Here is a 27,887-nt window from a genome sequence, read left to right as displayed (position 1 = left end):
GGCTCATTGACATTTTTGCGCAGACTCATTGACATTTTTGCGCAGACTCATTGACATTTTTGCGCTGGCTCATTGACATTTTTGCGCAGGATTTTTTGCGTCTTTCCATTTTTGTGCATTTTCATAATGAGATGTCATTATGAAAAAAAGGATGTGAATGACTTAATTTATTCTTTGTAGTAGTTCAAGTATGGAAAAAGATGTTTATATTTTTCTCTTCGCGTTTCTCTAATTCTTTGTGCATGTTGTTTTTGTCGTTGTTCTTCAAATCCATGTCGTAGTAAGAGTTTAGTATTGGTATGAATGGGTAAGGTATTTAATTTTTTAATTTTATTAATATAATTTTCATCAATTCTTTTTTTGTGATTATCATCGTGGAATTGTATGGCCATTCTGTGTAATTCTGGGTCAAAAGTGTTTATTTCCTGTAGTTCGCTGTAAAGGAATTCCTCAAATTCTTCTTGTTCTGTAATACTCATTTTTATAACAAGAAAAAATTTATTTAAGTCATTTTAAAAAAGTTTTTTTTTTCACTGTATATTTTACAAAATTAAATTTAAAAAAGGGATGCTTGAGAATGGAGAGTTTGGTCCGAGAAGCAAACCAGCGCCGATAGATTCATATCCTCTTCCGCTTTTAACGTAAACTCCGTCTTTGAATGATCCTCCTTTAGGCCAGGGTGTTAAAAATAATCCGTTTCCTCTGTGCGTTCCCATTTTCATTCCATTTCCATTCTTTTTCAAATAAACGATACCTCTTCCTGCAATTTTATCAACCATAGCAGAACCTGCAGAAGATCCTACACCTGCTAACAATCCGGTAGCAAGAGCTGGAACTACTCTTGTTGCAAGTGTACTACCCAACATACCCAATAAAGGTAGAAGAGCTCCAATAAATCCTCCTTTCACATTTGCGTTATGTTCCAATTGGGTTTTGCTCATTTTAATGGTGACTCCAACTCCTCGATGGAGAGCGTCCAAAAGTTTTCGATGTTGATTTTGTGTTACAAGTAAAACGTCGTTTCCGTTAAAATCATCTTTTGAAATACGGATGCTCACAGGTTTACCTGCTATCATTGATTTTTTTATTTTTTCAATCTGTCCCTGAGACACATTTAATTTAACACTAACATATTTGCTCATTTTTAAATGTGGGAAAAAATATTTATTTCACTTCTCGAATGTGATAACGGATCGTAATCTCCTCTCCACGAAAATCAACCAAATTTCCATGTTGATCAACAACGCGAGTGATCATTGTAGAAATTTCTGAGACTTTGACAGGGAGGTAAACCAAATGAGTTGGTCTTTCGATGATTTTAAAACCAGGACCAACAGCTGGATAAAAAGAGTAGATGCAATTGAGTTGGGAGCCGTTGACGTAAGCCGACCCGATGACGTTGTTGAGGATTCTGATCGTGTTGATGCTTGAAATTCTAACAATATCGTCAGACTCATATTCGGAATTAGGATCCAATTGTCTTTTTGTAAATCCTAAAACTGATGCGATGCTGTTTTCCACGTTCAAATCCATCAAATAATTCATTCCAAGTGTGATGGTTGATTTTAAAGTGTTTAAATTGGATCCGATTTTTATGTTATCGGGAGAGTAGCTGATTTTATTTGCTGTGACGTAGCTAGCGCTTTGAGACGCATAATTTTTTATTGTGTTTGAGACGGTCTTTTGTAAATAACTGTTGATGTCTTTGATGTCGTAGCTCCCGTCTGGAATGGTGACATTTTCCCAATGGGTTCCGTTGTTCATGCTATACCGGAAAGAATTGTTTTTGCTGATGATGTTTGGAAAGCTGTTGTACGTCTCAAGCCAAAGAAAAGCCATTTCATAAGTTTTTCCTTTGTCAAAAACGATTTTGTCTAAAAATTCTGTTATGATTACGTTGGAATTTCCATCCACGTCGATGATTATGCCTGACATTTTTTATTATGTAACATTTTTTAAATCCGTTTGCGGATCAATGGAATTTCACTTGTGAAATTTTAAATCCTTCGGATTCAGACATATTTAAATGGCTTCTTTTGGAAAATAAAAAGTGTCAAATCCGCTTCGATATTTTCCATTGTCTTTTTTTGAAGACAAATCAATCACCGCAAATCCGTGAGGTTCAGACCAACAATGTCTGCAAAACTTTTCAAACTCTTTTTTTTCCATATCACTCGAAACGTGGTCTTGATAAATGTGGTTAATATTACGACCATCTTGAGGAAAGAGACAGATAAAATTGGTGTTTTCTCTAATCGTTTGTCTTGGGAGCATGAAATAATTTTGAGCGAGGTAAAAGCAGTCGACGTTAGAGTGTCTTCCTTGGATGTAATATTTTTCACACTTGTTTTGTTTGGTTAGTTGCAAATCGTCAAAGATCATTAAATTGTTTTTGGATGAATCAAGATCTTCAGGATTAGGCACATCGTCAGCCGTTTCAAAAAATTCACACTCCATGCCCTCGGTTTCGGAAAAATTTTTTGAAAGATCGTTGATAACACATTCAGGGTCTAGTTTCAATTTTTCAATTTCGGTTTGTACCTTGAACAAGTCGAGAATTATTTTTTTTGGTAATTTTTTTTCGAACGAACTTTTTAGTATTTTGTACTCGGGTTGGAAAAGAGATTTTCCAAAAACTTGCAAATGGTTATAATCCAACCATCCAGGTCTGAGCAATAAATTGAGAAGCAACGTTGTTTTTCCACATCCGGATTTTCCAACGATGATTCCTCGAATGCTTCTCGGTAAAAGCTTGTTGTTGTTTCTTTTGATTTTTCCAATATTCCATGACAAATCAGACACTTCCATTTTTAGTTTAAAAATATTTTTTTTAAATAAAAAAATGTACTGTGTTAAATGCAAAAGGAAAACAGAAACGAATCATTTGAGAAACGAAATCACAAAAAACAACCGACATATGGTTAAAGGGACTTGCAACGTTTGCGGAACGACCAAATGTAAGTTTGTTTCTTCGCATGCGGCAAAAGGAGGAGACTTGGTGGAATCGATTAACAATTTTTCAAAAAAAATAAAGCTTCCATGGGCAAAATTTCCAGGAGAAATGCACATTCCAGGAATGAATTTTGCAGGACCTGGCACAAACTTGGACAAAAGACTCACATCCACCGATATGTATCAAGAGTGGAGCAAACCGGTAGATCGAGTGGACAATGCAGCATACCATCATGATTTAGCTTATAAATATTTAAACGACGTTCAAAGCAGAAATTTAGCAGATCAAATGATGCTTGAAGAAATGAACTCTATACAAAATCCCACTCAGAGAGAAATAAACGAAAGAAAACTGATCACACCCATCATCAAAGCCAAAGCTAAATTCGGATTGGGTGTATCTGCAAAAAAAAACCACCGGAGAACCTGAAATGGACGGATCAACTTGCAAACGAGCTTCATAAACCAGTCATTCATCATTTTAAAAGAAGAAAAGTGTTTGTGAACGACATGGATGAAATATGGGCTGCAGATTTGGTTGACATGCAATTGTTTTCAAAATTCAACAACGGGGTAAAATATTTGCTCATGGTGATCGACGTGTTTTCAAAGTATGGATGGATCGTTCCGTTAAAGAGTAAAACTGGAGTTGATGTAGCTAACGCTCTAAGAAAAATATTTGAGGAGAGAAGGTGTACAAAGATGTGGGTAGACAAAGGTAAAGAGTTTTATAACAAGCATGTGAAAACGTTGGGAGTGCAATTGTATTCCACTGAAAACGAGGAAAAAAGTTCTGTTGTTGAACGATGGAACAGAACGATGAAAGAGAGAATGTTTAAATATTTTTCAGCCAACAACACTCATAAATACATTGACGTATTAGATGAAATGGTGAAAAATTACAACCACACCAAACACTCTTCTATCAAAATGACTCCAGTGGAAGCTAGCAATAAAAAGAATAAATATAGGGTTTGGATGAACCTGAATGGAAAGACGCAAACAGAAAGAGCAGGACCAAAATTCTTAATGGGTGATCAAGTGAGGATCGTAAAAAATAAGTCTCATTTTGAAAAGGGGTATACACCGAGATGGACTGAAGAGGTTTTTACCGTGTTAAATGTTCAGCATACGAATCCACCCACGTATAAAATCGCTGATGCTAACGGTGAAGAAATTAAAGGTACATTTTATGAACAAGAAATGCAAAAGACCAATCAAGACATATTTAGAATTGAAAAAGTCATTCGAAAGCAAAAGAACAGATCTTTAGTCAAATGGTTTGGATATCCAGACTCGTTCAACTCATGGGTAGATAATAATGAATTGTTAAGTTTGCAAAAATAGACGCGTCGTTTTGTATGGCAAGAAAAAAAATTTTTGAGTTAAATAAAAATCTTGTATATAGAAAAGAAATGAATTTTATTACAATTGAAAATTTTGATGAGAGCAAATTATCAGTTGGAGAAATTTACGCAGCAACAAAACCAGTAGTCTATCAAAAAGTGCCAGTAAAATATTCTTATCCAACTGGAGATGGTCCTCTTGTATTACGAACACCTACATTATTTTCGTATGGTGTGTGCGAGAATAAAGATCCGGTAACACAAAAATTGACTGGATATTCCATGTCCTTTGTTTGCTTTGATGCTAAAAAGGGTAAAACTGAAGAAGAAGCAAAGTTTATTAACACAATGGAAAAGATTACTTTGTTTATTAGAGGTGAAGTAGATAAATTGTCATCCAAACTTAAAAAAGGAGGAAGAAGAAAGCAAATTAACTCTAACGAATTGAGTATTTTAAAATATAAAGCTGACAATGCTGATGCAGCGCCAGTGTTTTATGCTAAAATGTATATAACTAAAAATTCGAAGAATTTTCATGAATCTGAAGGATCTAAAAATGAAGACGAAATATTCATTACTTCTACATTTCATAGAAAGAAAACAGCTCTTGATATAAAAAATGGAGTCAAAGGAGAACATCATAATAAAAATTTGGTCTTATCTTCTGGACATGATTTTATCAATCAACGATGTTATGCTATTGGAGGACTTAGAATTGAGGGGGTGTATATCGGTCCTTCGATTGTGTCTATTCAAGTTAAACTGTCCGAAGCCATCATCGTAAAAAATGCATCTTTACCTCATAGCATCATGATGTGTGAAAACTTGGATTTGGGGGAAATGGATTCTGACGAGGAAATGTAAAAAGCACAAAAAACTGAAAATAAAACGACTTAAAACATTTTATTTTCATATTAAAAATGCATGTCCCACACAAGTTGTTTAAAAACAGCGCTTCAGTAGAGATTCACAATGTTAATTTCCATCTGAGTCATTTAGAGGATAGAATCAAAGAGTTGGAACAAAAAAATATGAAAAACATTATTGTAACAAAGAAAAAGTTGGATTATCCCACCTATTTCAACATCTACAGACAGCACGAGATTTTTGCTCAACAAGACATTAAATTTCCTCCTGTATCTCACAAGCAGATATCGTTGTCTGTAGGTTTACAATTAGACAAAGGAATTGCTGTCGTCACTTTGATGAATAAAATAAGCAACCAAATGAATTATTTCAAAAACGATGCTATTTTTTCCGAGTCTGTGGATGACATAGTCATGACCATACACAATTACAGCAACCAGGAAGTCATCGTCAAAAAAGGTGAAAAGCTTTGTAAAATAAACTACATCGATTCGAATTAAAAAAAATGTGTCTTTGTTAAAAAGATGGAGATAATCAAAAACACTGAAAAAATTTATCCAGTTCTTCCAACAGCACCATCAGATGGAGGGCATATTTACCGGCTTCAAAAAATAAGCGAGATCCAAAAAGAAATAGAGGATGAAAAAGTGAAACGAATGGCTTTGAGTAAAAAATACCATCGAGCGGCAAAAATAATTCGTTTCACCGACGACGGATTACAAACGGTATGCATTGGTTTAGGGGTTGCAGGGATTGCACTTTTATCAACCGTTGTTGCCACTCCAGTTTCGATTGCGTGTGAAGGGATTGCTGTTGTATTGGGAGCTTTATCCATTTTCGGAAATCATCAGAACAAAAAAATGATGCTAAAGGCTGAAAAGCACGAAAAATTGAAAGTTCTTTCCGAGTCAAAATTGAATACGATTAGTGACCACATTTCAAAATCTCTTATGGATGGATTTGTGAGTGATTCCGAGTACGAACTCATTCTCAGCGAGCTTCAAAAATTCAAAGCCATGAGTGAAGAAATCCGAACCAAGACAAAAAGCGTCATTGACGAATTGACTAAAGAGTCGTTGATCCAAAAAGGAAGAGAAGACGCGATAAAAGCATTCAACAACTTGTTTAAGAAAAATTAAAGATTTTTCCATGAATCCGCGTGCGGATTTAAGAAATCGTAAACGCAATCGAGTTTTTGTTTTAAGTTTTTTTCTCCGTATTCTAAAAATGTCTTTTTTTAGAATACAAGATCCTGAAAAGCGAGATGAGATTTTGAGAGAATATAAAGCTAATAGAGAAAAGCTTTACAATGAGAGTCTTAACACCAACATTTCAGATGCAAATTATCAGACTGATTTGAGCAAGTTTTTTAAGCCTCTGATTGAGAGCAATGAAAATATAAAAAACGAACTAAAAAGCATCGCATACAGAGAGGTTGAAAACACTCCACTTGCTTTGACTTATCCAGAAAGCGAGTCGTCTTTTGAAAGTCTAAAAAGCGATGATAAAACTTTTGTAAAAACTTTTGGAAAAATGAATGTTGGAAATATTGCTTTGAAATATTTATACACTTACGCAACAGTTAAAAATAGTGCAGACAAAGTGTTTGGAATTCACTCAAAAAAAGAAGAACCCGGAAAAATGTTTATTGGAGACAAAGAAATTTTTATCGATAATAACGACGTTATTATTGATGGAGAAAAGTACGAGGGGACAATAGGTTTTTGGGAATTGATCACAAAATCTGTACCTGATACAAAAAATGTAACAGATGAGGACAAGAAAAATTATGAAAAAATACTCGTTGAAACGCATGCAATGGAGAAAGAAGGGACACCAACCATACCAAAATCTTCGGGAGGTCATAAGTGGAAAACGATTGTTTCACCCATTTGGAAAAAAAATTACACACTAACGAGTGGAAGAAAAGGTCGAGGAGTGATCATTCTTCCGAGCGATCCAAATGTGCTTACGCAAAGGCTTAACTTGAGCATCGCTGCAGGACATGCTGGAAATATAGCATCGAGAAACGAAGCCGTTGCCATTTGTGACGAGCTTTTGAGACAGGGGGAAATTAACAAAGAGGAATACAGAGCGATTCAAAAATACATCGAGTCGTGAGAACGGATTTAAAAAAATATTTTCTCATTTTAAAAAAATGCTCATTGTGAACAACAGAAGATATTTTAAAAAGAACGTCGTTGGAGGTGGAGGAATCATGGACGCGATTAAAAATTTTTTGAGGAGAATGGCAGCCACAAATGCTTCACGATCGTCTCTTCATTTATTGAGAAAAGCAGCAGCAAGCGAAATTGGAAGAGAAGCAATCACAGCTGCCAAATCAGCTGGAAAAGAATTAGCCTCTTCAGCTATATCCACTGCTAAAGACGTTGCCATCGACAAAGGAAAAAAAGCGCTTGAAAAAAGTTTACGCCAAGACAGGAACAGTGAATCCAAACCAATTACTCACCACGATTGTAAACGAAGCGGCAAAGCCTGATCCGTATATTAATCCAATGGAAGAGCTGCATAAAAAAATGTTTGGTTCTTCCATTCAAGTGAAAAAGAAAATGACGAAAAAGAATGCGGCTAGAATCCAAGATCTCGTTAAAATGGGGAGCGGGCTTTTGATTGCTTGATTATTTTAACAAATCAAAAATGACATAAATTTTTTTTTCTCATTTTAAAAATGATAAACACCGATAGATTAAGAGTTGATGAAATGCCAGAGTATGACACTGGAATTGAAAAAGTTGATTTTTTCGAGTACCACCCAACAAACCTCGATTTAAATTCTTCAAGTTCGATCGTTTTTAAGATTGATTGTCAATCGATTCAAACACTACCATCAGAGGCTTACATCCTCGTTGAAGGGGTTCTCAAAAAAGCAGATGGAACTGCATACACAGCAACAGACAACATTGCTCTGGTGAACAACGCCATCATGTATTTGTTTAATGATGTGACTTATGACTTGTCGGGAGATCAAGTGGAAAGAGTGTCGTATCCAGGTCAAGGAACAACCATGCTTGGATTGTTGAAATACCCTTTTGGTTTTCAGCTTGCAGATGGTTTGAAGCAAATGTGGTATAAAGACACTTCAAACGCCACCGGAAATCCAGGGTTTGTTGTAAGGCGAGACCACTTGTTTGCAGACACGACATCCATTGGTGCATTTTCGTTCAAGATACCATTAAAACACATTTTTGGTTTTTGCGAAACTTACGACAAAGTTGTTTATGGCTTCAGGCACATCATTACCTTCACAAAAAAAGAATACGACGACGCCATTTACAGAGCCGAGACTGTTGCCGCAGGAATGATCGACCTTAAAAAATTCAGACTTTTTATGCCTAGAATTGAGTTGGATGTTTCGAAGAAATCCGAATTCTTGAAATTAATGGCGAGTAAAATTGCTGTCCCAGTAGCTTATAAGTCAAACAGAGTCGAAAGACAGGTCATTCCTGCTGGTCTCACAGAATTCACTTGGAGCTTAGGAAGAATCACAGACAAAAGCGTTCCGAGATATATCGTGCTTGGACTTCAGACAAACAAGAATTCCAGTCAACTTGTAAATCCAGCCATTTTCAACCATTGTGATGTCAGCAATTTTTTCGTAACCGTCAATGGAATAAAATATCCAAATTACAATTACGATTTGAATTTTGGAGAAAAGAAAATTACCATGGCTCATTCTGATGCGTTCTCTTTTGACGATAAATATTATGGTACAAACGAACTTGTTTGTCAATCTGGTTTGTCTCTGCTTGAATATAAAAATTTGTATCCGTTGTTTTTTGTAGACATTAGCAAGCAAAAAGAAAGAGTTGTTTCTGAAACGGCAGAATTGGTGGTCAACCTCAAATTTCGAACAGCAATACCAGAAAACACCGTTATTTTTGCAGTGATCATTTCCGACAAATTGCTCAATTTCGTTTCCAACGGAACCAGCATGAACGTTGTTTATTAGGTTTGAAAGACCGTCATGAGATTCTTAACAAAAATGATTTAAAAAAATTTTTTTCTTTTTAAAAATAAAACATGAGATATACAAAAAATTATCTGAAAAATTTGCTTATGGAAAATGGAATCACATTAACCTCAAACAAATTGTTGCCTTTGATGATGATTGCGATTGATAATAATCTAATAAGTAAAGATTCGCTTTTGAAAGGTGTAAAAGAACACAGGTCAGTGGGTCGACCAAAAAAAATAAAAATGAAAAATGAGAAAACGGAAAAAAAACCGATCGATCCAAAATATGAGAGGCTTGCTTCAATTCGAAATAAACCTGTGTCTGTGAAAACAACCAATATGGAAACCGGGGAAGTGGTTGAATACAAATCCCTTTACAAAGCAATGAAAAAGACAGGACATGGATGGAGATATTTAGAACGTCGAAATGGAAAAGTGGAAGATGGAATAAAGATTGAAATTTTAAATTCGGAAAAGCTTGAAAGAAAAAGTCCGTGAGAAATGTAAAAAATTTTTCAATTCTTTTTTCAGAGAATTGAAAAGAAATAAAAATATTAGAAAAAAATGATTTTGGGTTAAATAAATTTCTTGCTATAATAAAAATGGAAAACAAAACGTTGAAAGAATTAAAAGAAATTGCTAAAAGACAAAAAATAAGAGGGTATTCTAAAATGAGAAAGGGGGAACTTATAATGGCTTTGCAACCTCCTAGAGTTGTCTCTGCTCCTGCTTCTCTTCGTAGGCGAACGACTGAGGCAAGACCTTTGCCTGTTAATGCTACCGTGGTGAGGTTTGTTAGACCAGCTGTAAAAGTTTCAATAAAGCCAACAAAAGTAAGGATTGTTCCTTCTGCAGTGATAAAACCTCCTATTGCTCCGAAACCAGCAATCATTCCACCAAGACCTGTGGTAAAACCTCCTATTGCTCCAAAACCAATTCATTTGCAAAAACACATCCTTGATGAACCGGTTTTAGATTTAACACCTGCCATAACACCAAAACCAGTCATTCCACCGAGACCTTCATTTTTTTCAAGTCTGAAGGCAGCTGCAAAAAGTGTGGCGTCGTATGTTAAAACTAAGTTTGATGATGTTAAAGATTGGATAGAACCCTACGTTCCTGAAGTAGTCAAGGAGAAGGTAAACGAATCAGCGGAAAAAATCGATAAAAAGATACAGTCTATCAAATCACTTGTATTAAAAACAGTGTATAAACATCCCGTGCCAAAGCCTTATAAAATAAAATTCAAGTTGACTGAACACGCGTTGGGTAGTACTGTTAGGTTATATTCTTACGAGCCTTCTTCTCAATATCAAGACATTGCATCCTTTTTTAATTTGGTAAGAGAGTCTGCCATTCAAACCATGGAGGGAGAAAGGAATACAAAAGTAAGAATTATTTTAACGTGCGAAATGAAATCTGTAAGCATCATGACCGGTGAAGAAGTGACTCGGGAAGCAAGCTTTTCATCCAGCTCGGAAATTATTCGAGCAGCTACAGATGTAAGAGAACTCATGGGTGAAATGGAAGAAAAAGTCTTGGAAAGTAGTGTCAAATACAATGCTTTAGGTTCTAATAGCATCCTATCTAAGATTTTAAGAATGGATATAAACTTTATCGATTACACACCTCTCAGCGGTGGATCCTACATTGAGCTGACTGACGATCTAAAAGACAAAAAGGCAATCATCAACATGAAAAACAACGACAATCAATGCTTTAAATGGTCAGTTACCAGAGCGTTGAATCTGAAAAATAAAAACAACGAAAGAATTGATGAAGACTTGATTGAAAAGTCAAAAGAGCTGAATTGGGAAGGAATGGAGTTTCCTGTGAATTACCATAATATTGGTAAGTTTGAAAAAAATAATCCAGACATTAGCATCAACGTTTTTGAGTATGAAAATAAAAAACCCAACCCTTTGAAAGTATCTGACTTTCTCGATCGAAAGCATAATGTTGATTTGCTGTATATTAAAAACGAAGACACAGAACATTACTGTCTCATTAATAGTTTCAGTCGATTTGCTGGCTCCTCAGCATCAAAAGGTAAAAGAAAACAACATTTTTGCAGAAGGTGTCTTCAATGTTATGATCAAGAAGAAAAGCTTCAAAAACATCGAGAAGATTGTTATAAAAACGCGCCAATGAGAATTGAACTTCCTAAAAAGGGTGCAACTCTTCAGTTTAAAGGCATCGGAAAGTCAATGAGGGTTCCATTTATCGTATATGCTGACTTTGAAAGCTTTATCAAGCCGATAGACACGTGCGCTCCCAACTCAAACCAGTCTTACACAAAAAAGTTTCAAAGACACATTCCAAGTTCCTTTTCCTATTACATTAAATGTTTTGATGAAACCGTTTATGATGCTGAACCATCCATTTCCGTATCGTCAAACGAGAACCAAGACGTGGCTCAATTTTTTGTCGAAAGTTTGGAAAAAGAAATAAAAGAAATTTTCGGAAAAATCGAGAAAAAAAAGATGGTTTTGACAAAAGAGGACGAAAATAATTTCAAATCCGCAACAGTTTGCCACATTTGCAATAAAAATCTCAAAGACGACAAAGTACGCGATCACTGTCATTTTACTGGAAAATATCGAGGAGCGGCTCACGACGATTGCAATAAAAAATTTCAAGTTCCAAAATTCATCCCAGTCGTTTTTCATAACTTGTCTGGTTACGACGCTCATTTGATCATCAAGAAATTAGGTGGAAAGATCACTTGTATACCCAACAATGAAGAAAAATATATCAGCTTCTCGAAAAAAATCAAAGTGGGAGAGTACATTGGAAAAGATGGAAAACCAAAAAACAAAAAAATTGAATTGAGGTTCATCGACAGCTTTAAATTCCTTTCCTTCAAATTGGATACTTTGTCTAAAAAATTAAAGCCAGAGCAGTTTAAAAGCCTTGCATTACATTTTGAAGGTGAAAAATTTAATTTGCTTTGTAAAAAAGGTGTATACCCTTACGATTGGGTGGACGGATTCGATAAATTTCAAGAAACGCAATTACCACCAAAAGAAGCGTTTTTCTCAAAACTTAGACACGAGGGAATAAGCGACGAAGAATATGCGCATGCGCAAAAGGTTTGGAACACGTTTCAATGCAAAACGTTCAGAGATTATCACGATTTGTACAACGTGTCGGATGTGTTGATACTGGCAGATGTCTTTGAAACTTTTAGAGACACTTGTATGGAACATTACGGTCTTGATCCTGCTTGGTATTACACCTCCCCTGGTTTGGCTTGGGATGCTATACTAAAGATAACTGAAGTTGTAATAGAGCTTATAACCGATATTGATATGCTCAACATGATTCGAAAAGGAATACGCGGTGGAATCTGCATGATCTCCAATCGATATGGAACTGCTAACAACAAATACATGAGTGATGATTATAAACCTTCAGAACCTTCGAAATTTCTTCAGTATGTAGACGCCAATAATCTTTATGGATATGCTATGAGCAAACCCCTTCCAGTTAGAGGATTTAGATGGATGACTGAGGATGAACTTTTAAATTGGAAATCCATGCCTTGCATTCTCGAAGTCGATTTAGATTATCCTGAAAGTCTTCACGATTTACACAATGATTACCCTTTAGCTCCTGAAAGAATGCTCGTTGGAAAAGTGGAAAAGTTAGTTCCCAATTTAAACAACAAAGAAAAATATGTCATTCACCATGAAAACCTAAAACTCTATGAACGAATGGGGTTGATCACTACTAAAATTCATCGAGGTATCACCTTTGAAGAAGAACCTTTCATGAAAAAGTACATTGATCTCAACACCGATAAGAGAAAAGAAGCTACAAACGAGTCTGATAAAGAATTTTTCAAACTCATGAACAACTCTGTCTTTGGAAAAACCATGGAGAATATTCTAAAACGCGTTGATGTTAGACTCATTACCACGAGAAAAGAAGCTATAAAATTATCTAAAAAAATTAAATATAAACGAAACACCATTTTTGATGAAAACTTAATCGCGGTTCACATGGAAAAGGCATTTGTTTTTTACGACAAACCTGTTTTCTTGGGAATGAGCATCCTAGACATCAGCAAAACCCTCATGTATGAACATCACTACGACTACATGAAACCTAAATACGGGGATAAGCTGAAATTACTCATGACTGATACTGACTCGCTCTTTTATGAAATAGAAACGGAAGACTTTTACAAAGACATTGCTGATGACGTTGAAAGCAAGTTTGACACGAGCGACTTTCCTAAAGATCATCCTGCCATTCAAAACTTTGGATTTGACGTTGGGTTTAAAAATAAAAAGGTTATCGGTAAGTTTAAGGATGAAACAGGTGGTAAGCAAATTAAAGAGTTTGTTGGGCTTCGTCCTAAGCTCTACTCTTATGAGGTCTTTAATGAAAAAGAAGAACACAAAAAATGCAAAGGAATTCAGAAATGTGTTGTTGAAAAGCACATCACTCATCAAGATTATAAAGAATGTTTAATGACTAAAGAAGAACAGCTCAGAAAAATGAACGTCTTACGATCTCATCATCACGATGTCTACACCGAAGAAATCAACAAAGTCGCACTCAGCTCTAACGACGACAAAAGAGTCATTTTGGAAGATGGAATACACACGTTGGCTTATGGTCACTACAAATTAAAAAAATCGACAGAGACAGAGGAAGAACACGGTGTAGAGGAAGAACCAGAACCAAAGACAGAGGCAAAAAGGTTGATCGAAGAGTGCAGAGGGATAATCGAGGATACAAAAAGGTAAGTGATAAAGACGAGTAACAAAAATGAAAGATTTAAAAAAATAACAAAATAAAAAAATGAGAAACAAAAAAATAAATGTGGAGGGAATTGTTTTACCAAACGAGGCTTTATCAACTATTCAGTTGATGGAAGCAGCAAAAAAACTAAAAATAAAAAACTTTAGAGGAGTTTTTGTCAGAGACGCGTTGCCAAAAAAGCCAAGAAAAAAAGAATGTGGAATTGTTAACACAGGGGATTCGAGCACAGATGGGTTTCATTGGGTGTGTTGGTTCAAAGACGGTGATAAAAAATTCAGCTTTGACTCTTACGCTCAACCACCTCTCGTCGAGCTCGTTGACTATTTGAAAAGTCCTGTCTTTTACAACAGTGAAAGGGTACAATTTGGAAACACGTCTTATTGTGGACACTTGTGTCTTTACGTCTTGAAAAAATGCGAAGAGGGAGACAGCTTTCAAGACGTTGTCAACACCCTTTGGTGATTTTTTAAAAGTTTTACTCATTTAAAAAATTTTTACCCCATTAAAAAATGATTGACAAATTCAACAGAAGCGAATTCAGTGCTTATTTTGATAATCTTGCATCAGACTCAGCCAGCAACGTTTATATTAAAACGGACGGATCGAGCACCATCACTGCAGATTTGGATTACAACTCTCATAAAATCATCAACCTGGGTGAACCCACCAACGCACACGATGCCGCTACGAAAAATTACGTAGACAATCACGTGACAGGTGGTACTGGAACTGTAGTGGGAACTGCAGATTTGGATTTAAATTTTCACAAAGCCATCAATTTGAACGAACCAACTAATCTTCATGACGCCGCCACTAAAAATTATGTCGATGTGAGTTCGAGTCTATGTGTTAAAACAGATGGATCCAGCACGATCACAGGGATCATCGACATGAACTCACACAAGTTGATCAACGTTTCCGACCCCACCGCTTTAAAAGACGCAGCGACAAAAGGGTATGTAGACACCAAAGTCTCTTACAACACTATTTCATACACCGACATTAACATGACGTCACACAAATTAACTAATTTAGCTGAACCTACATCAGCTTCAGATTCGGCTACGAAAAATTACGTAGACACTCATGCTTCAGGTGGAACAACTGTAGGTGTAGCAGATTTGGATTTGAATTCACACAAATTGATCAACGTGACTGATCCAACCAACGCGCAAGACGGATCAACAAAGAATTATGTAGACTTGTTGTTGCAAAAATCGAGTTTGACCAGTGTCGTTCCAGGATCCAGTTTTACCAGTTTAGGGCTTAAGTCTCAGACAGTGGCAGCGTTAACCACTTCTCCTGTGTTTGCGTTTTCTGGAAAATCAGGAGTGCTGAGAAGATTGTGGCTGGCTTTATACAGCTCCTCTGGTACAAATATTCCCGGTCAAGTTTTCATTCGAATCTTTACTGACGGAGAAATCAATGTAGGGAATTATGTAGAAGTGACTGACGGAGTTGGAGTGGATCAAACAGGACTTGCCACTGATTTGCTTTTTTCTCCTTTAGGAGGAGCTTTTTACGCCAACTCTTTGCAGGGATGCAACATGTTTAACACCACTTCCTTGGGAGGGTATTTCACATTGGACATGCCTTTTAGAAACGACATCTCCATTCAACTCGTCAACAGAAACGCTACTGCCATCACTTACTGGATTCAACCGTTCATTTCCACTCTTGCTTCTATTCCTGCTAGCATTCCTCTTTACAAGCTGTACTGCAGAACGTTTCGATATATGGATACCACTTACGGCAGCGAATACGTTTTGATGAACACCAACGGAAAAGGAAATGGTGTGTCGTTGAAATACATCAAGATACACATCATTGGCGCCTCTGGAAACTGGTGGGAGTCTAGAGTTAGAATGTACGATGGGAATTTACCTCCAGGTAACGGCTCTGTACTTACTCCTTGGACACCGTACAACACCAACAATTACACGTATTTTCCAGGATATGACGGTGACAGTACATGCTTCTTTTCCTCATCCGGACTGGAAGATTTTTATTTGTCGTCATGGAACGGCTCAAATTTAACTTCCTTCAACAACAAATCGACTGGACTTTTGTATCAATCCACTTCATCCATCGGTTCCACCACCACCATCTCTTTTTACAGAAATTTTGGAGAAGCAGATTCTATGCCTACTGTCGCAGCTGGTAGAAGACTCGTTGTCACGCTCAACTCTGGTGATGCTCAAGTTGGTCAATCCGGAAGCTTTTACCTTCTTCTAGGACAAGTCTATTATTACGCTTAAAAAATCATCATGATTTCCCATGAATCCGCAAACGGATTTAAAAATTCAAAGAATTTCCATGGATCCTTTGGATCTAATGTACAGATGAAAAAAAAATTGAAAATGACTTAAATAAATTCTTTCTTGTTATAAAATAATGAATTCTCGACGAGAAACAATAATTACAAGATCCCGTGTAACTGAAGATTTACGTTATTTTTTACATGATTTTTTTTATTACGATGAAATGATAGAACGAGAAAATTATGAAACGAGAGCAAACAGAATACGCGATGAGAGAGAAAGAAACCAAGAACATGATATTATTGAACGACGTCGAAGAATTGAAAGGCCTCCGTCTGAAATAATTATAACAGAACCCACTGAACCTGGTGGGAAAATTAAAGTTAAACTTATTATAAGGAGACCCTCTGTACTTGAAATTACATTAGAAGAAAAATTAACTCTTAAAAAACAAAAACGATATGAAATAATTGAAAGAGGACCAACAGTAATACTTAATGGACGTAGACAATAGTTTGAAGAACTACTACAAAGAATAAATTAAGTCATTCACATCCTTTTTTTCATAATGACATCTCATTATGAAAATGCACAAAAATGGAAAGACGCAAAAAATCCTGCGCAAAAATGTCAATGAGCCAGCGCAAAAATGTCAATGAGTCTGCGCAAAAATGTCAATGAGTCTGCGCAAAAATGTCAATGAGCCAGAACCCGCTTTTTATAGTAGTCGTGCTGTTGAAGCCGGATTGTTTTCTCGACGCCCTGCAAAGAAACCGCTGATTTCACTAAAAAATCAGAAGAAAAGGCTTATGTTTGCTACATCTCATATTGACTGGAATGCGCAGAAATGGCGAACTGTCCTGTTCAGTGATGAATCGAAGTTCAACATCATTGGGAGCGATGGCATTTGCCGTGTACGTCGACCGGCCGGAAAACGCCTCGATTTACGTTACTGCCATAAGACCGTGAAGCATGGTGGAGGCAATGTAATGGTCTTGGGGTGTTTTTCTGCTAACGATCTAGGTCCAATACATCGAAACGATGGAATAATGGACCGTTTCATGTATAAAAATATCCTGAAAGATGTTATGTTACCTCATGCTGAATGGAATATGCCAATAAAATGGGTTTTTCAGCAAGACAACGATCCGAAACACACTGCAAAAGTAGTCAAGCAGTGGTTTCAAGACAACCACCTATCGGTGATGGATTGGCCGGCTCAATCTCCGGATCTCAACCCTATCGAGAACCTGTGGGAGATCGTCAACCGCAGAATTAAACGTGAAGGTGTTCGTAATAAGGATCAACTGTTTGAACAAATCCAAAAGGCCTGGGCAGCGATTCCATAAAGTTTCATTGATCACCTGATCGAATCTATGCCTCGAAGATGCAAGGCTGTAATCGACAACAAAGGATTCGCCACGAAATATTGATAGCGAAATACAGCTTGGTCAACATTTTGTCAAGTTGCAATTGTTTTGTCCAGAAGGAAATCAACTTTTTTTAATACTTTTGATTAATTTATTAATTTTCGTGTACAAATAATGAACTTTGTGATGAATAAAACTTGAAGAACTTTGTCTCTAAACAGTTACATAGTTATTTCTCTAAATTGAAAAAATGCAGCATTTTATTATAAAGAAACTAAATTAGCATTATTTGGTTGCAAATGTTTTGTCCAATACTGTATATATATATAAAATTGTATTGGTGATTTACTAATACTATCAGTTTATCAGTCCAAATTGAGTAGATAATTGAATTCTTGGAAAAAGTTTTGGAAACTTTTCTTTAAAATCCAACCTCACATTCAAAAACTTTTCTAATTTTAATTCTATATTCATCACTCACAACATTTTGAAATATTAATTTGATATGTTAAAGGGCGAGGGGAGGGGTGGTGGATATTTTTTTGTCTTTTTTGTCGTTCTTCCCCTTTCAGATATTGTAATTACTTTTGCCAGCATTAATCATCCTTATAGCTTTTTTTTTATATGAGGTGAATATACAGTGAAAAAATATTAACAGGACGCAGCGGAAAAAGTTCTACAAACGGAGCGGACTGGATAAAACATCAGACTTGGTTTAACAAATGGTGTGGAATTTCTTTCGCGATACCTATAATATAGCGTGAACAAACACAACCATGTATTTGACTGCTACTCCTGAGCCTTCCCGATCAAAGGAATTACCGGCTACTGCGCGAAGTAAGTATAACTGGTACCAACAACATCTGCAACCGTTCTTTATTTGAAAAGCAAAATGTGACCACCTCCCCTAGATTATCTTCAACAAACAGCTTGGAAAGCATTCTGATCTATTTTCTAAGATTTCCTCGGCAAGTTAATTGTCCAAATACATGAATGTTGTTCAACTACTATTTAACTCATATTAAGCTTTAGAATGCAAAATGCCCCTGAAGCTCCATTTTCTGATGTCACAAATGGACTTTACTTCCCTGGAAATTTGGGTATTGTAAATAAAACACGGAGAACGATTTCAACAAGACATTATTGTAATGAAGAAATGTTATAAAGGAAAATAATCGCCTTCGATTGCAATGGAGATTATCGTTGATGCCTCTGATGTGCCATACAAAAGGAAAACTCATGCCAAAATCTTCCAGTATTTAAAGAAACTATTGGTAAGAACTGTATAGTGTTTGAATACTGGAATGAGTACTGTAAAAAATATTGAGTATATTTAAAAGAAAATCTTCCCCAAAAAAGTATTGTAAAAGAACATAGAACATGAAACCGAAAGAAACATCAATGAGAGAAAAGCACAACAGTTAGGGCTTTCAAAATCATTGCTGTACCGAATATTGCGGTCAGATCTATACTTTTTAATATCTATACCATTTTAGAAATATAGTGTTGGGCGTGACCTTGTTAAAAACAAAAACAGAATAAAACCAATTTTCATTATCTTTGAGCAAAAGTTCATAGAAAGTTCATTTCACAAAAAGTTTAGAAGTTATAACCCTAATATATATATATATATATATATATATATATATATATATATATATATATATATATATATATATATATATATATATATATATATATATGAAGACCTCAGTGGAAAAACCAGCGTTGTCACATTTTTCTTATTTTGAGATAATCGATTTTTAAAGTTCAAAACGTTCTTTAAAATTTAATTTATACACTGCTTTTTAGTTTTATGTATATATATATAGATTAACTATATTTATATCAGATTATTTCTTAAAAAATAAAAAATAAATATTTTTTCAATGTTTTTTTCGGAAACTAAAGTTCGTTATCAATAAATGGACATCACTGACTTTTTCCTTGGAATTTTTAATTGGCGTAATTACTATTTTTAGCCCTTCTTTTTTGTTTAAAAACAAAACAATATCTTAAAAATGGGCTCTTAATGATGTAAGGGGCCTCAAAAGACAGTTGACCTTGCTGTTTCTTTAGCTAATTTTTTTTTGTTATCCCACTAAAACGTCTATAGGAATTTATTACATTTTGTTGACATCTATTGTGGAGCGATAGATTTTTTTTATCTAACAAAGTCAAACTAATTAAAACATAAATTTTAACACAAATTAATCAGAAACATTACTATACATGAAATTAATGAGACCAACATGAAATTAATGAGAAACATAACCATAATTAAAGTATATTTTTCTAATCAGTATCTGAATCTTCTGATGCCGAATCTTGTGTTTCTGTGTTTGAAGTAACAAGATTATCAAAAAAACTGTGATTATCAGGTTTACATAGACGCTTCAGAACTTGTAAGTTGTTATACTTGGCAGTACTTATTGGTAGAACTGAGGAATACATATTAAACTGATTGAGTGCAGTTTCTGTTTGATTATTTTGTCTACGTTTTACCAAAGCAGTATTTTCAATATTGCCATTCCAGTTGTTACGAAAGAGAAGCAGTGCAGGGTGTATATCTTGAATGACAAGTTCTCTGACTGGTCGAGTTTTTATCGGACATGCGCACTTATAATATTGTTTCAAGTAATCAGAAAATCTGAAAAAATTTACATTGAAAAAATTTACAACATTAAAAGGTGAAGGTTGTTTTCTGCAATTCTTAAGAATCTGACGCCAATCCTCAGGAATTTCAACATTAGCCTTTATATTAACATTTGCCATGTCACGATCGCATTCCATATAGGAATGACCTCGTATAGGAAATGACACTTTAATACATTTAAAACGTTTTTGAAAGTGAACCATCCAATGCAAAAAACGAAACATAGTGTAACTTTTGTTTTGTCCTGCACATCCATCGCAAAAAAAATGTAATTCAAGGATTGTGTCAGAAAGATGATTAATGATAAAATGATAAAGCATAGAGCAAACATCATCAGCTCCCTTTTTTCCTGTTGTTTCATCGTATGTATAAAGAAATACTTCATCACTGGATAGGATGTGTATATTAAATGAAAAAAATTTAAGCTGTCTTTGGTAATACACATCATTAGTTGATTTATTAGGCATGGGTAAATTCTTCTGAAAATCAAAAGCAATAGCTTCAAACATGTCTGAGTTTTTTGCTCGTTTTTTTGCATCTGACTTTCTGTTATAAAATACAGCAGCTTTTTTTGTGTGAAAATCATGCTCTGTTTCAAGATCTTTTTTTTTTTTATTAAGTTTGATAATATCTTGACCAACTGCATTTAAAAGCTCTTGGTCAGTGTGTTTTATATTTACAATGAACTCATCACAAGCTAAACAAGTGTCTTTTCGTGGAAAGCCAAACCCAATATTAAATTTATTGTTAAAAACTACTCTGTATGTTTCGTATCCTAATTTAACAGTTGGGTAAGCATGTTTGAATAGTTCAAACATTTTAGAGACATTTAGATCTTCAGATAAGTAAATTTTTTTAGTTTTTCCAATAGCATAATGAGATGACCTTCCTCTGAAAGAAGATATATGTTTTTGAATCGCTTCACTGTCACTTTCGGTTATTTTGTGTGGCCGATTTTTATGCTTGCCTCTACCATCAATTGGAGGGCGACCTAAAAGAACAAAATGACATAATACTCATATACACAAATATATATATATATATATATATATATATATATATATATATATACATATATATATATATATATATATATATATATATATATATATATATATATATATATATATATATATATATATATATATATATATATATAAATAGTATAGTTCATAACTTAAAATATTATAAATAACTTCTTTAACTATTTACTAACCAGTTGTAGCAACTGATTTCCTTATTGATTCGATCCTAGCTTTTGTAATTCCGAAAAAAGACATCATAGCTTTAATGCAGATTGGGACTTCGATAGCTGATTGTGCTCTTTGCACCCTTACACAATAAGAATATGAAAAATTGTGTAAGTAAGTTTTATCTGCATTCTGTCGTGGTCTTCTTCTGTTAATGTTTTGGATTTTTATTAGTGTGGATAAGTACGCGTCCTGACTATTTTTAGATGAATATTCATTAAAGTTCTTAATTAGTTCGTTCCTTTCCTCACTACTAATATTTTTAAAACATGCAAGTCGAATACAATGACAGTCTTCCCCAATAATGTGGCTCGATAAATTGTGTATTTTTTTTCTATTTTTGGAATTAATATTAATCTTTCTTTTTCTTGATTTTTCTGTAACCACCGGACTATCATTACAAGCCATTTTGTTTTTTGTTTACTTTTTTCCGCGGCTTTTTTTTCAACCAATACTTGAGGTATTAAGGAATCACGTGGTTTCGTAAACTATAAAAACTTCGGACAACGCAGGTTATTCCAAATGTAACCCTTGACATCACCGATTGTTCCATTTGATCATGTTTAATTTTATCCTCTTTTTTAATGAGTGGTCTAGTTTTTTCACTTGGTAATTAAAATAAAAGATGAAATAAGATATGCTTGCTTGAAAAATAATAGTTTCTCAAAAATTTCAAAAATGTGACATCGCTGGTTTTTCCACTGAGGTCTTCATATATATATATATATATATATATATATATATATATATATCTCACGGTAGTTCTAACTCTGTTAATAAGCGACAGGTTATTGTGCGCAAGCGCAGTTGGATTATGAAAGTTTTAGAACTTTCAAAATGGCTACGGACCTTCGTTACAGAATGAATTTTTACTTAGCGACCAATTTTTCATTACTTATCACGTTTTTTAAAATCGTCTACGTTGATAACCAGCTTTTAGACTGTTAGTAATGTCTTGGTAACTTAATTTTATTAAGAAGTAAGTAAAATGAAAGGGGAATATTATTTTATGATTGAAGAGGATCTACCTAAAAAAATTTTTTCTTTGATTTGTTTACAAATTTGGAAGTCTTTTTACATTTTTTTTGAGCGGTAAAACTTAAAAGTTTTTCTACTTTTACTTATATGAATCTTTTAACTTTTTATTACTTATAAAAAATCTTAGCACTCAGTTTTTTTTCTTGTTCAAAATTTACATCTAACCATTGTCCTAAATTGATAACATTTTATTTATATCGTTTGTGAAATAAAAATTGTCCTTATGTAAAAAATTTGACTAAATGTTTCTAATAATTTTAAATAAAATCTTTTACTTTATATGAAGTTTTTTATTGATTTATTAAATTTATTTACTTCATGAATATAAACACTACATAATTCATGTGGTTAAGTTTGATGGTTATTCACAAGAACTATCCAGAAAGTTGTATTATTTTTAGATGAAAATCCATTACAAAAATTTGTATCTTATTTACAGGGTCTGTGGATATTTGGTTGGGAAAAAAAAAGTATCATATTGGAATAAACCAAAAAAGTAACATTGAAATATGTATTCCATGTCATGTTGTCAGATTTAGAGAATGTACACTCATCTAAAAATTTTCAAAACGTTATGATACCATAAATAATATGATCAAAAGAATGAAATCAACAACACTTCTTTTAAATATCAACTGGAGAACTCATTGTGATGAATGCTATTGTTGTAAGCAGTTAGAAAAATTCAGTAAAAGTTTAAATGTTTTAAATAAAAAGGTTATTGGTTGCCCTGGTATTGGTAAAAAAGTGTGGTCATCTTCCATGATTGCTACCATTAAAAAAAGCATTGTGACAGCACATGACTTGGAAATAGATATCGAAGAACTAGAAAAAGAAATCAACCCTCATTTACAGCTTTACCAGTGTAATTTTTATGGTAAAATACCAAAACAACCAGCAACTCTAAAAAAATGTGAACACTTATTTTGTTTTTTCTGTCTTGTGGAAAATATAAAGGTTAACCAACTCAATGGAACATTATGTCCAAATTATAAACAGCTTATTTTACCTGAAGATTTGATTTTCAGTATTAAAACAAATTCTCTTTTAATTATGTTGACTGTTGCATGTATATGTAAAAAAAAGCTTAATTCAATCAAAGAATATGATTTAGATATTAATCATAAGTGCATCTGCCTTGATAAATCATTAATATTACCACAATCAGCCCCATCATTATCATCATCAATATTCTCATTTGCATCTAATTTGGTTTCATCATCATCATCATCATCATCATCATCATCATCATCATCATCATCATCATCATCATCATCATCATCTTCATCATTTATTCAACAACAACATTTCTAATTTTAACTAAGGCTTTTAATAAGCATTTTTTTGTCAATAAAACAGCTGTATTATCTAATTAGATGTAGTTATATTCTCAATAACTGTCTCTAAATTACCAAACTAGAAACCAAGATTGCTGTGGCAAAGGCATAACTGACAAGGGAAACACAGCCACATAGCCTTGTCAAAATCAATTCATGAAAAAAAAAGTTTTTTGTTGCAGTTTGATATTGTTTATCTTCTCATTGCCATTAATGTTAGTATATATTTTGATGAATTGGTAATTTGTTTGCTTAAGCAGAGGCTTAAACAAACCAATAGCAGGAAACTCCTTACTCTTCCAGGTTTTTTTGCAATCTGCCCTTCCTTTTGCTTCATATTCATGAACAACTTCTATGTAATGATGCAATGTTTCATCAGCTGTTTGGCAACTTTTCACTGGTCCACTCATATATATATATATATATATATATATATATATATATATATATATATATATATATATATATATATATATATATATATATATATATAAATGGGTAATAGATAAAATTTTGGCTTATATTTCTTGTGTTAAAAGATAAACTTGTTTTATCATGTTTATATATACAAATATATTTTGGAAATGTTTGAAAAATATTTTTGTATTTTAAAAGTATAATGAAAGTTCTTGTATCATGTCAAACATTAAAAAAAAAAAAAAAAAAAAAGGCTAATCACATAATTCAGTGAAAAATGTTGAAAGTGTTAAAGAAAAAATTAACCACTCTGTTTAGAGCACATTTTTAATCTAATTTGACCAAAATTGTAACTCAAGGAAACTTCAAGCTAATTTTAAAAAAATTTAATCTTTAAAGTTCATGAGTAAAAAGTTGCCAAACAGCTGAAAACATTGCATCAATATATGTCCTTGATCCTAAAATAGCACACAAATTTTTATTGTAATAACAAAGAATAAAGAGACCAATTATGAATACAAAACAAAAGTAAATAAACCTGTAAGAGTTAGGAGTGAGAAGAGAAGTAATTAAAATTTAAAAAAAACACCTGAAAAACTAAGCAAATCTTGCCATTGGTTTGCCTAAGCAAACTAATAGCAATCAAACCCGATTCAGAAGGTAAAAAATATCAAAATGTAAAAGAAAAAATATATGTATGTATGTATGTATGTAATGTATGTATTTATGTGTGTACATATATATCTGTGTGTGTGTGTGTGTGTGTGTGTGTGTGTGTGTGTGTGTGTGTGTGTGTGTGTGTGTGTGTGTGTGTGTGTTTATTTACAAGAAAAAAAAATTGAGTGCTAAGATCTGATAAAAGTGTTAAATACTATAAAAGCTCATCTGAATTTAAAAAAAAAAATTATTTAATTTCTACGCTCAGAAAATTAGATAATATGGGCGCTACTCGACTTTCGCACCCCCCCCCCCTTTTTTTTTTTATGATTGATTCTGATAGAGAATTTTATGCTGATTAAGAATCGTATAAAAACAAGGGTCTCAAAATCAACGGAAAGTGCTCTAATCTGAAGTTGAAAGTACAAAAATATACGACAAATCCCTAATATTCGCCATCTTGAAAAGTGACTTTTTCTGTTTTAAAAGTTATCATTTTAAAGTACCAGTAACCTGGTTTTTATATATTATAACAAAGATTTCCAATTATGGAACGATTTGAGAATTCATTCATATTTCAATTATCACGCAAATTTGCTTTGACTGGGATTATTACTTTGTTGTCTAAAATATCTTTTGAAATTTTTATCAAAGAAGTTGAAAAATTCTGTTTATTGTTATATACTAAAACAAATTTGATAGTATTAAATTGTTTATATTAAAAATATTTATATTTTAAACTGTTGACCTTTTTTTTCACATACTTTTAGCTAACCCCCTCGTAAAAATTTATCATGCCTGTCGTATAAAAAGGAATGTTTCATAAATAGATTTATATTAAGTTCGTTATCATAATTATCATGGCCCTACACAGACCAACAATTAACGATTTTGACTCTCTTACCTTAACAGAAATAGGAGCAAAGTTCAAATACAATTTAGAAGCTACAATTCGTTGGTGCAGAACTTATGGTTTACTCGCTGAAAGTATGAATTGTAGTGTATGTAACTTGCAATGCACACAACAAGTACATAATAGATCAATCGATCAAATCATTTGGAGATGTCCAGTTAAGCGCTGCAAAAGAACCTTCAGTATAAGAAAAGGCAGCTTCTTTGAGAAATCCCATCTACACTTGTGGCAAGTATTAGGCTTAACATACGTCTGGAGTAGAAGTGCGGGTAAGAGTCGGGGTTTATCAATTAACGATATAAGGCAAGAACTAAATATTGGAAGTGATGACACGATTGTAGATTGGAATCAATTTTGCAGAGATATTTGCGTCTCATATTTCCTCAACAACCCTGATCCAATTGGCGGTCCAGGGTGTATTGTTGAAGTAGATGAATCAGTTTTCTGTCGAAGAAAATATCAAGTTGGTCGAATAATCCCGCAGCAGTGGATATTTGGTGGGTATGAACCTGCAACAAAGAAAGGCTTTTTAGTTCCTGTCCAAAATCGCGATGCTGCAAAATTGATTCCAATTATACATCAATGGATACTTCCTGGTTCTATTGTTTGGAGTGACATGTGGAGAGCATATAATGATATGCAAGCTCCTGCATATTTACATGGGACTGTTAACCATACCCTCAATTTTGTAGATCCGCAGACAGGCGTGACAACAAACCACGTGGAAGCTATGTGGTGTCGAGCCAAATCTAAGTTTAAATCAATGATGGGACCAACTAACCGCGAAATGATAGCTGATTATTTATCCGAATTTATGTGGATGCAGAGATTTCCCGAACATCGGTTTTTTCACTTTTGGGATCAGGTTGTTACAGCATATCCTGTTTGACTGCTACCATTTATAGCTTTTTGTGTGCATCGAATGTAACATACACTTATAGTTCATGCCGAGGATCTTGTATTTCAAAAACGGCTATTTTCATAGCCACACAAATTAATTAAAAACAATTTTGCAAAGAATATTTAGGAATCCCATTTTTACTACTTGATGAAAGTTCTTTTCAATTACCTTTTTAAACAATAACTAGCTAGTTAGTATCTGGCGCTCCCGGGATAAAAAAGAAAATCTCCAAAAAATACTTAAAAAGATATTATAGAAAAAACACAATTACAACTTTTGCTACAGATACTTGCCTCCTAGGGGAATCCTAGTTAATAAAGTACCTCCCTTAGGGTCAAAATTCTGGGACGAAAAGCAGCCTATGATCTTCTGGTAAAATGAGGGATCTGTGCAAAATTTGCTGTGATTCGGATCAAAACTAGATTTGCTTAAAGTACACGCAAACTTTAGGCTTCATATGTTAGGTAACAATTTTTACTAAAAAAATAGTTTAAAATTCTGTTATAAAATTAAAATTCACAAGAAGGAATTACATGTTTCAAAAGAGTAACATGTTTTATAGCTCGCCTGTCTGTCTGATTACACTCGAAAGTGCATTCGCGTCAAAAAACACTTTTCTATAGTAAAAACTAGGTTAGCAATGTTTTGCTTTGAAAACAAAATCAATCGTAAAGTTAGTTTATTCAAGATGGCGAATATTAGGGATTTGTCGTATATTTTTGTACTTTCAACTTCAGATTAGAGCACTTTCCGTTGATTTTGAGACCCTTGTTTTTATACGATTCTTAATCAGCATAAAATTCTCTATCAGAATCAATTATAAAAAAAGGGGGGTGCGAAAGTCCAGTAGCGCCGATAATATGTTTTTAAAAGTGTAAACAAATCAGCATATTCAAGAATGTTAATTTACTTAGAAAAGCGCAACTTTAAACTTTTTGATACAATCTTTATCTTATTGAATCATTTTCTTATGCAACTGAGATATGCTTATTATGATATTAGTTTTAGAAAGAGTTTAAAATATTGATTTATATGGAAAAATTTATAAATAATCAGTCAACTAAATAAAAAAATTCGTTGCTACGGACTGTAGCCATTATTAAAATTTGACTTTTTTAAAATTACTATTGCGCTTGCGTATAATAACTTGTCACCTCTGAACGACCGTGATATA

At 33.8% G+C, this 27,887-nt stretch overlaps 3 protein-coding genes across 3 annotated transcripts; 2 read left to right on the top strand and 1 right to left on the bottom strand.

The window, feature by feature from the left end:
• Positions 1–19,742: 19,742 nt before the first annotated feature.
• LOC149882575 (uncharacterized) lies at positions 19,743–21,996 on the bottom strand. The gene is made up of 2 exons (XM_090065757.1): positions 21,417–21,996; positions 19,743–21,191 (listed from the first exon to the last, which is right to left on the bottom strand). Exons 1-2 carry the CDS (start codon positions 21,856–21,858, stop codon positions 19,840–19,842), a joined length of 1,794 nt encoding a protein of 597 aa, XP_089921883.1. The 5' UTR covers positions 21,859–21,996; the 3' UTR covers positions 19,743–19,839.
• Positions 21,997–22,281: 285 nt separating this feature from the next.
• On the top strand, positions 22,282–23,856 carry LOC149882574 (uncharacterized). The gene is made up of 2 exons (XM_090100893.1): positions 22,282–22,429; positions 22,928–23,856. The coding sequence occupies exon 2, from the start codon at positions 23,080–23,082 to the stop codon at positions 23,800–23,802; it is 723 nt and encodes a 240-aa protein (XP_089957019.1). The 5' UTR covers positions 22,282–22,429; positions 22,928–23,079; the 3' UTR covers positions 23,803–23,856.
• Positions 23,857–25,759: 1,903 nt separating this feature from the next.
• On the top strand, positions 25,760–26,701 carry LOC149882573 (uncharacterized). Its single transcript, XM_090100081.1, has one exon. The coding sequence runs from the start codon at positions 25,760–25,762 to the stop codon at positions 26,699–26,701; it is 942 nt and encodes a 313-aa protein (XP_089956207.1).
• Positions 26,702–27,887: the final 1,186 nt, after the last annotated feature.

The sequence above is a fragment of the Hydra viridissima genome, unplaced genomic scaffold (assembly GCF_058129835.1).
Source record: "Hydra viridissima isolate aposymbiotic clone 2 unplaced genomic scaffold, HvirCarnegie_v1 scaffold_10, whole genome shotgun sequence".
NCBI lineage: Eukaryota > Metazoa > Cnidaria > Hydrozoa > Anthoathecata > Hydridae > Hydra > Hydra viridissima.
This window is presented reverse-complemented; position numbering and strand designations above follow the sequence as displayed.

Bases quoted from the DNA above. Each gene is read 5' to 3' on its own strand.
- LOC149882575 (XM_090065757.1), bottom strand. From the start codon at position 21,858: ATGGCTTGTAATGATAGTCCGGTGGTTACAGAAAAATCAAGAAAAAGA. The intron at 21,192-21,416 runs GTTAGTAAATAG...TTGTTCTTTTAG, and splicing joins GAAATCAGTTGCTACAACTG to GTCGCCCTCCAATTGATGGT.
- LOC149882574 (XM_090100893.1), top strand. From the start codon at position 23,080: ATGATCAAAAGAATGAAATCAACAACACTTCTTTTAAATATCAACTGG.
- LOC149882573 (XM_090100081.1), top strand. From the start codon at position 25,760: ATGGCCCTACACAGACCAACAATTAACGATTTTGACTCTCTTACCTTA.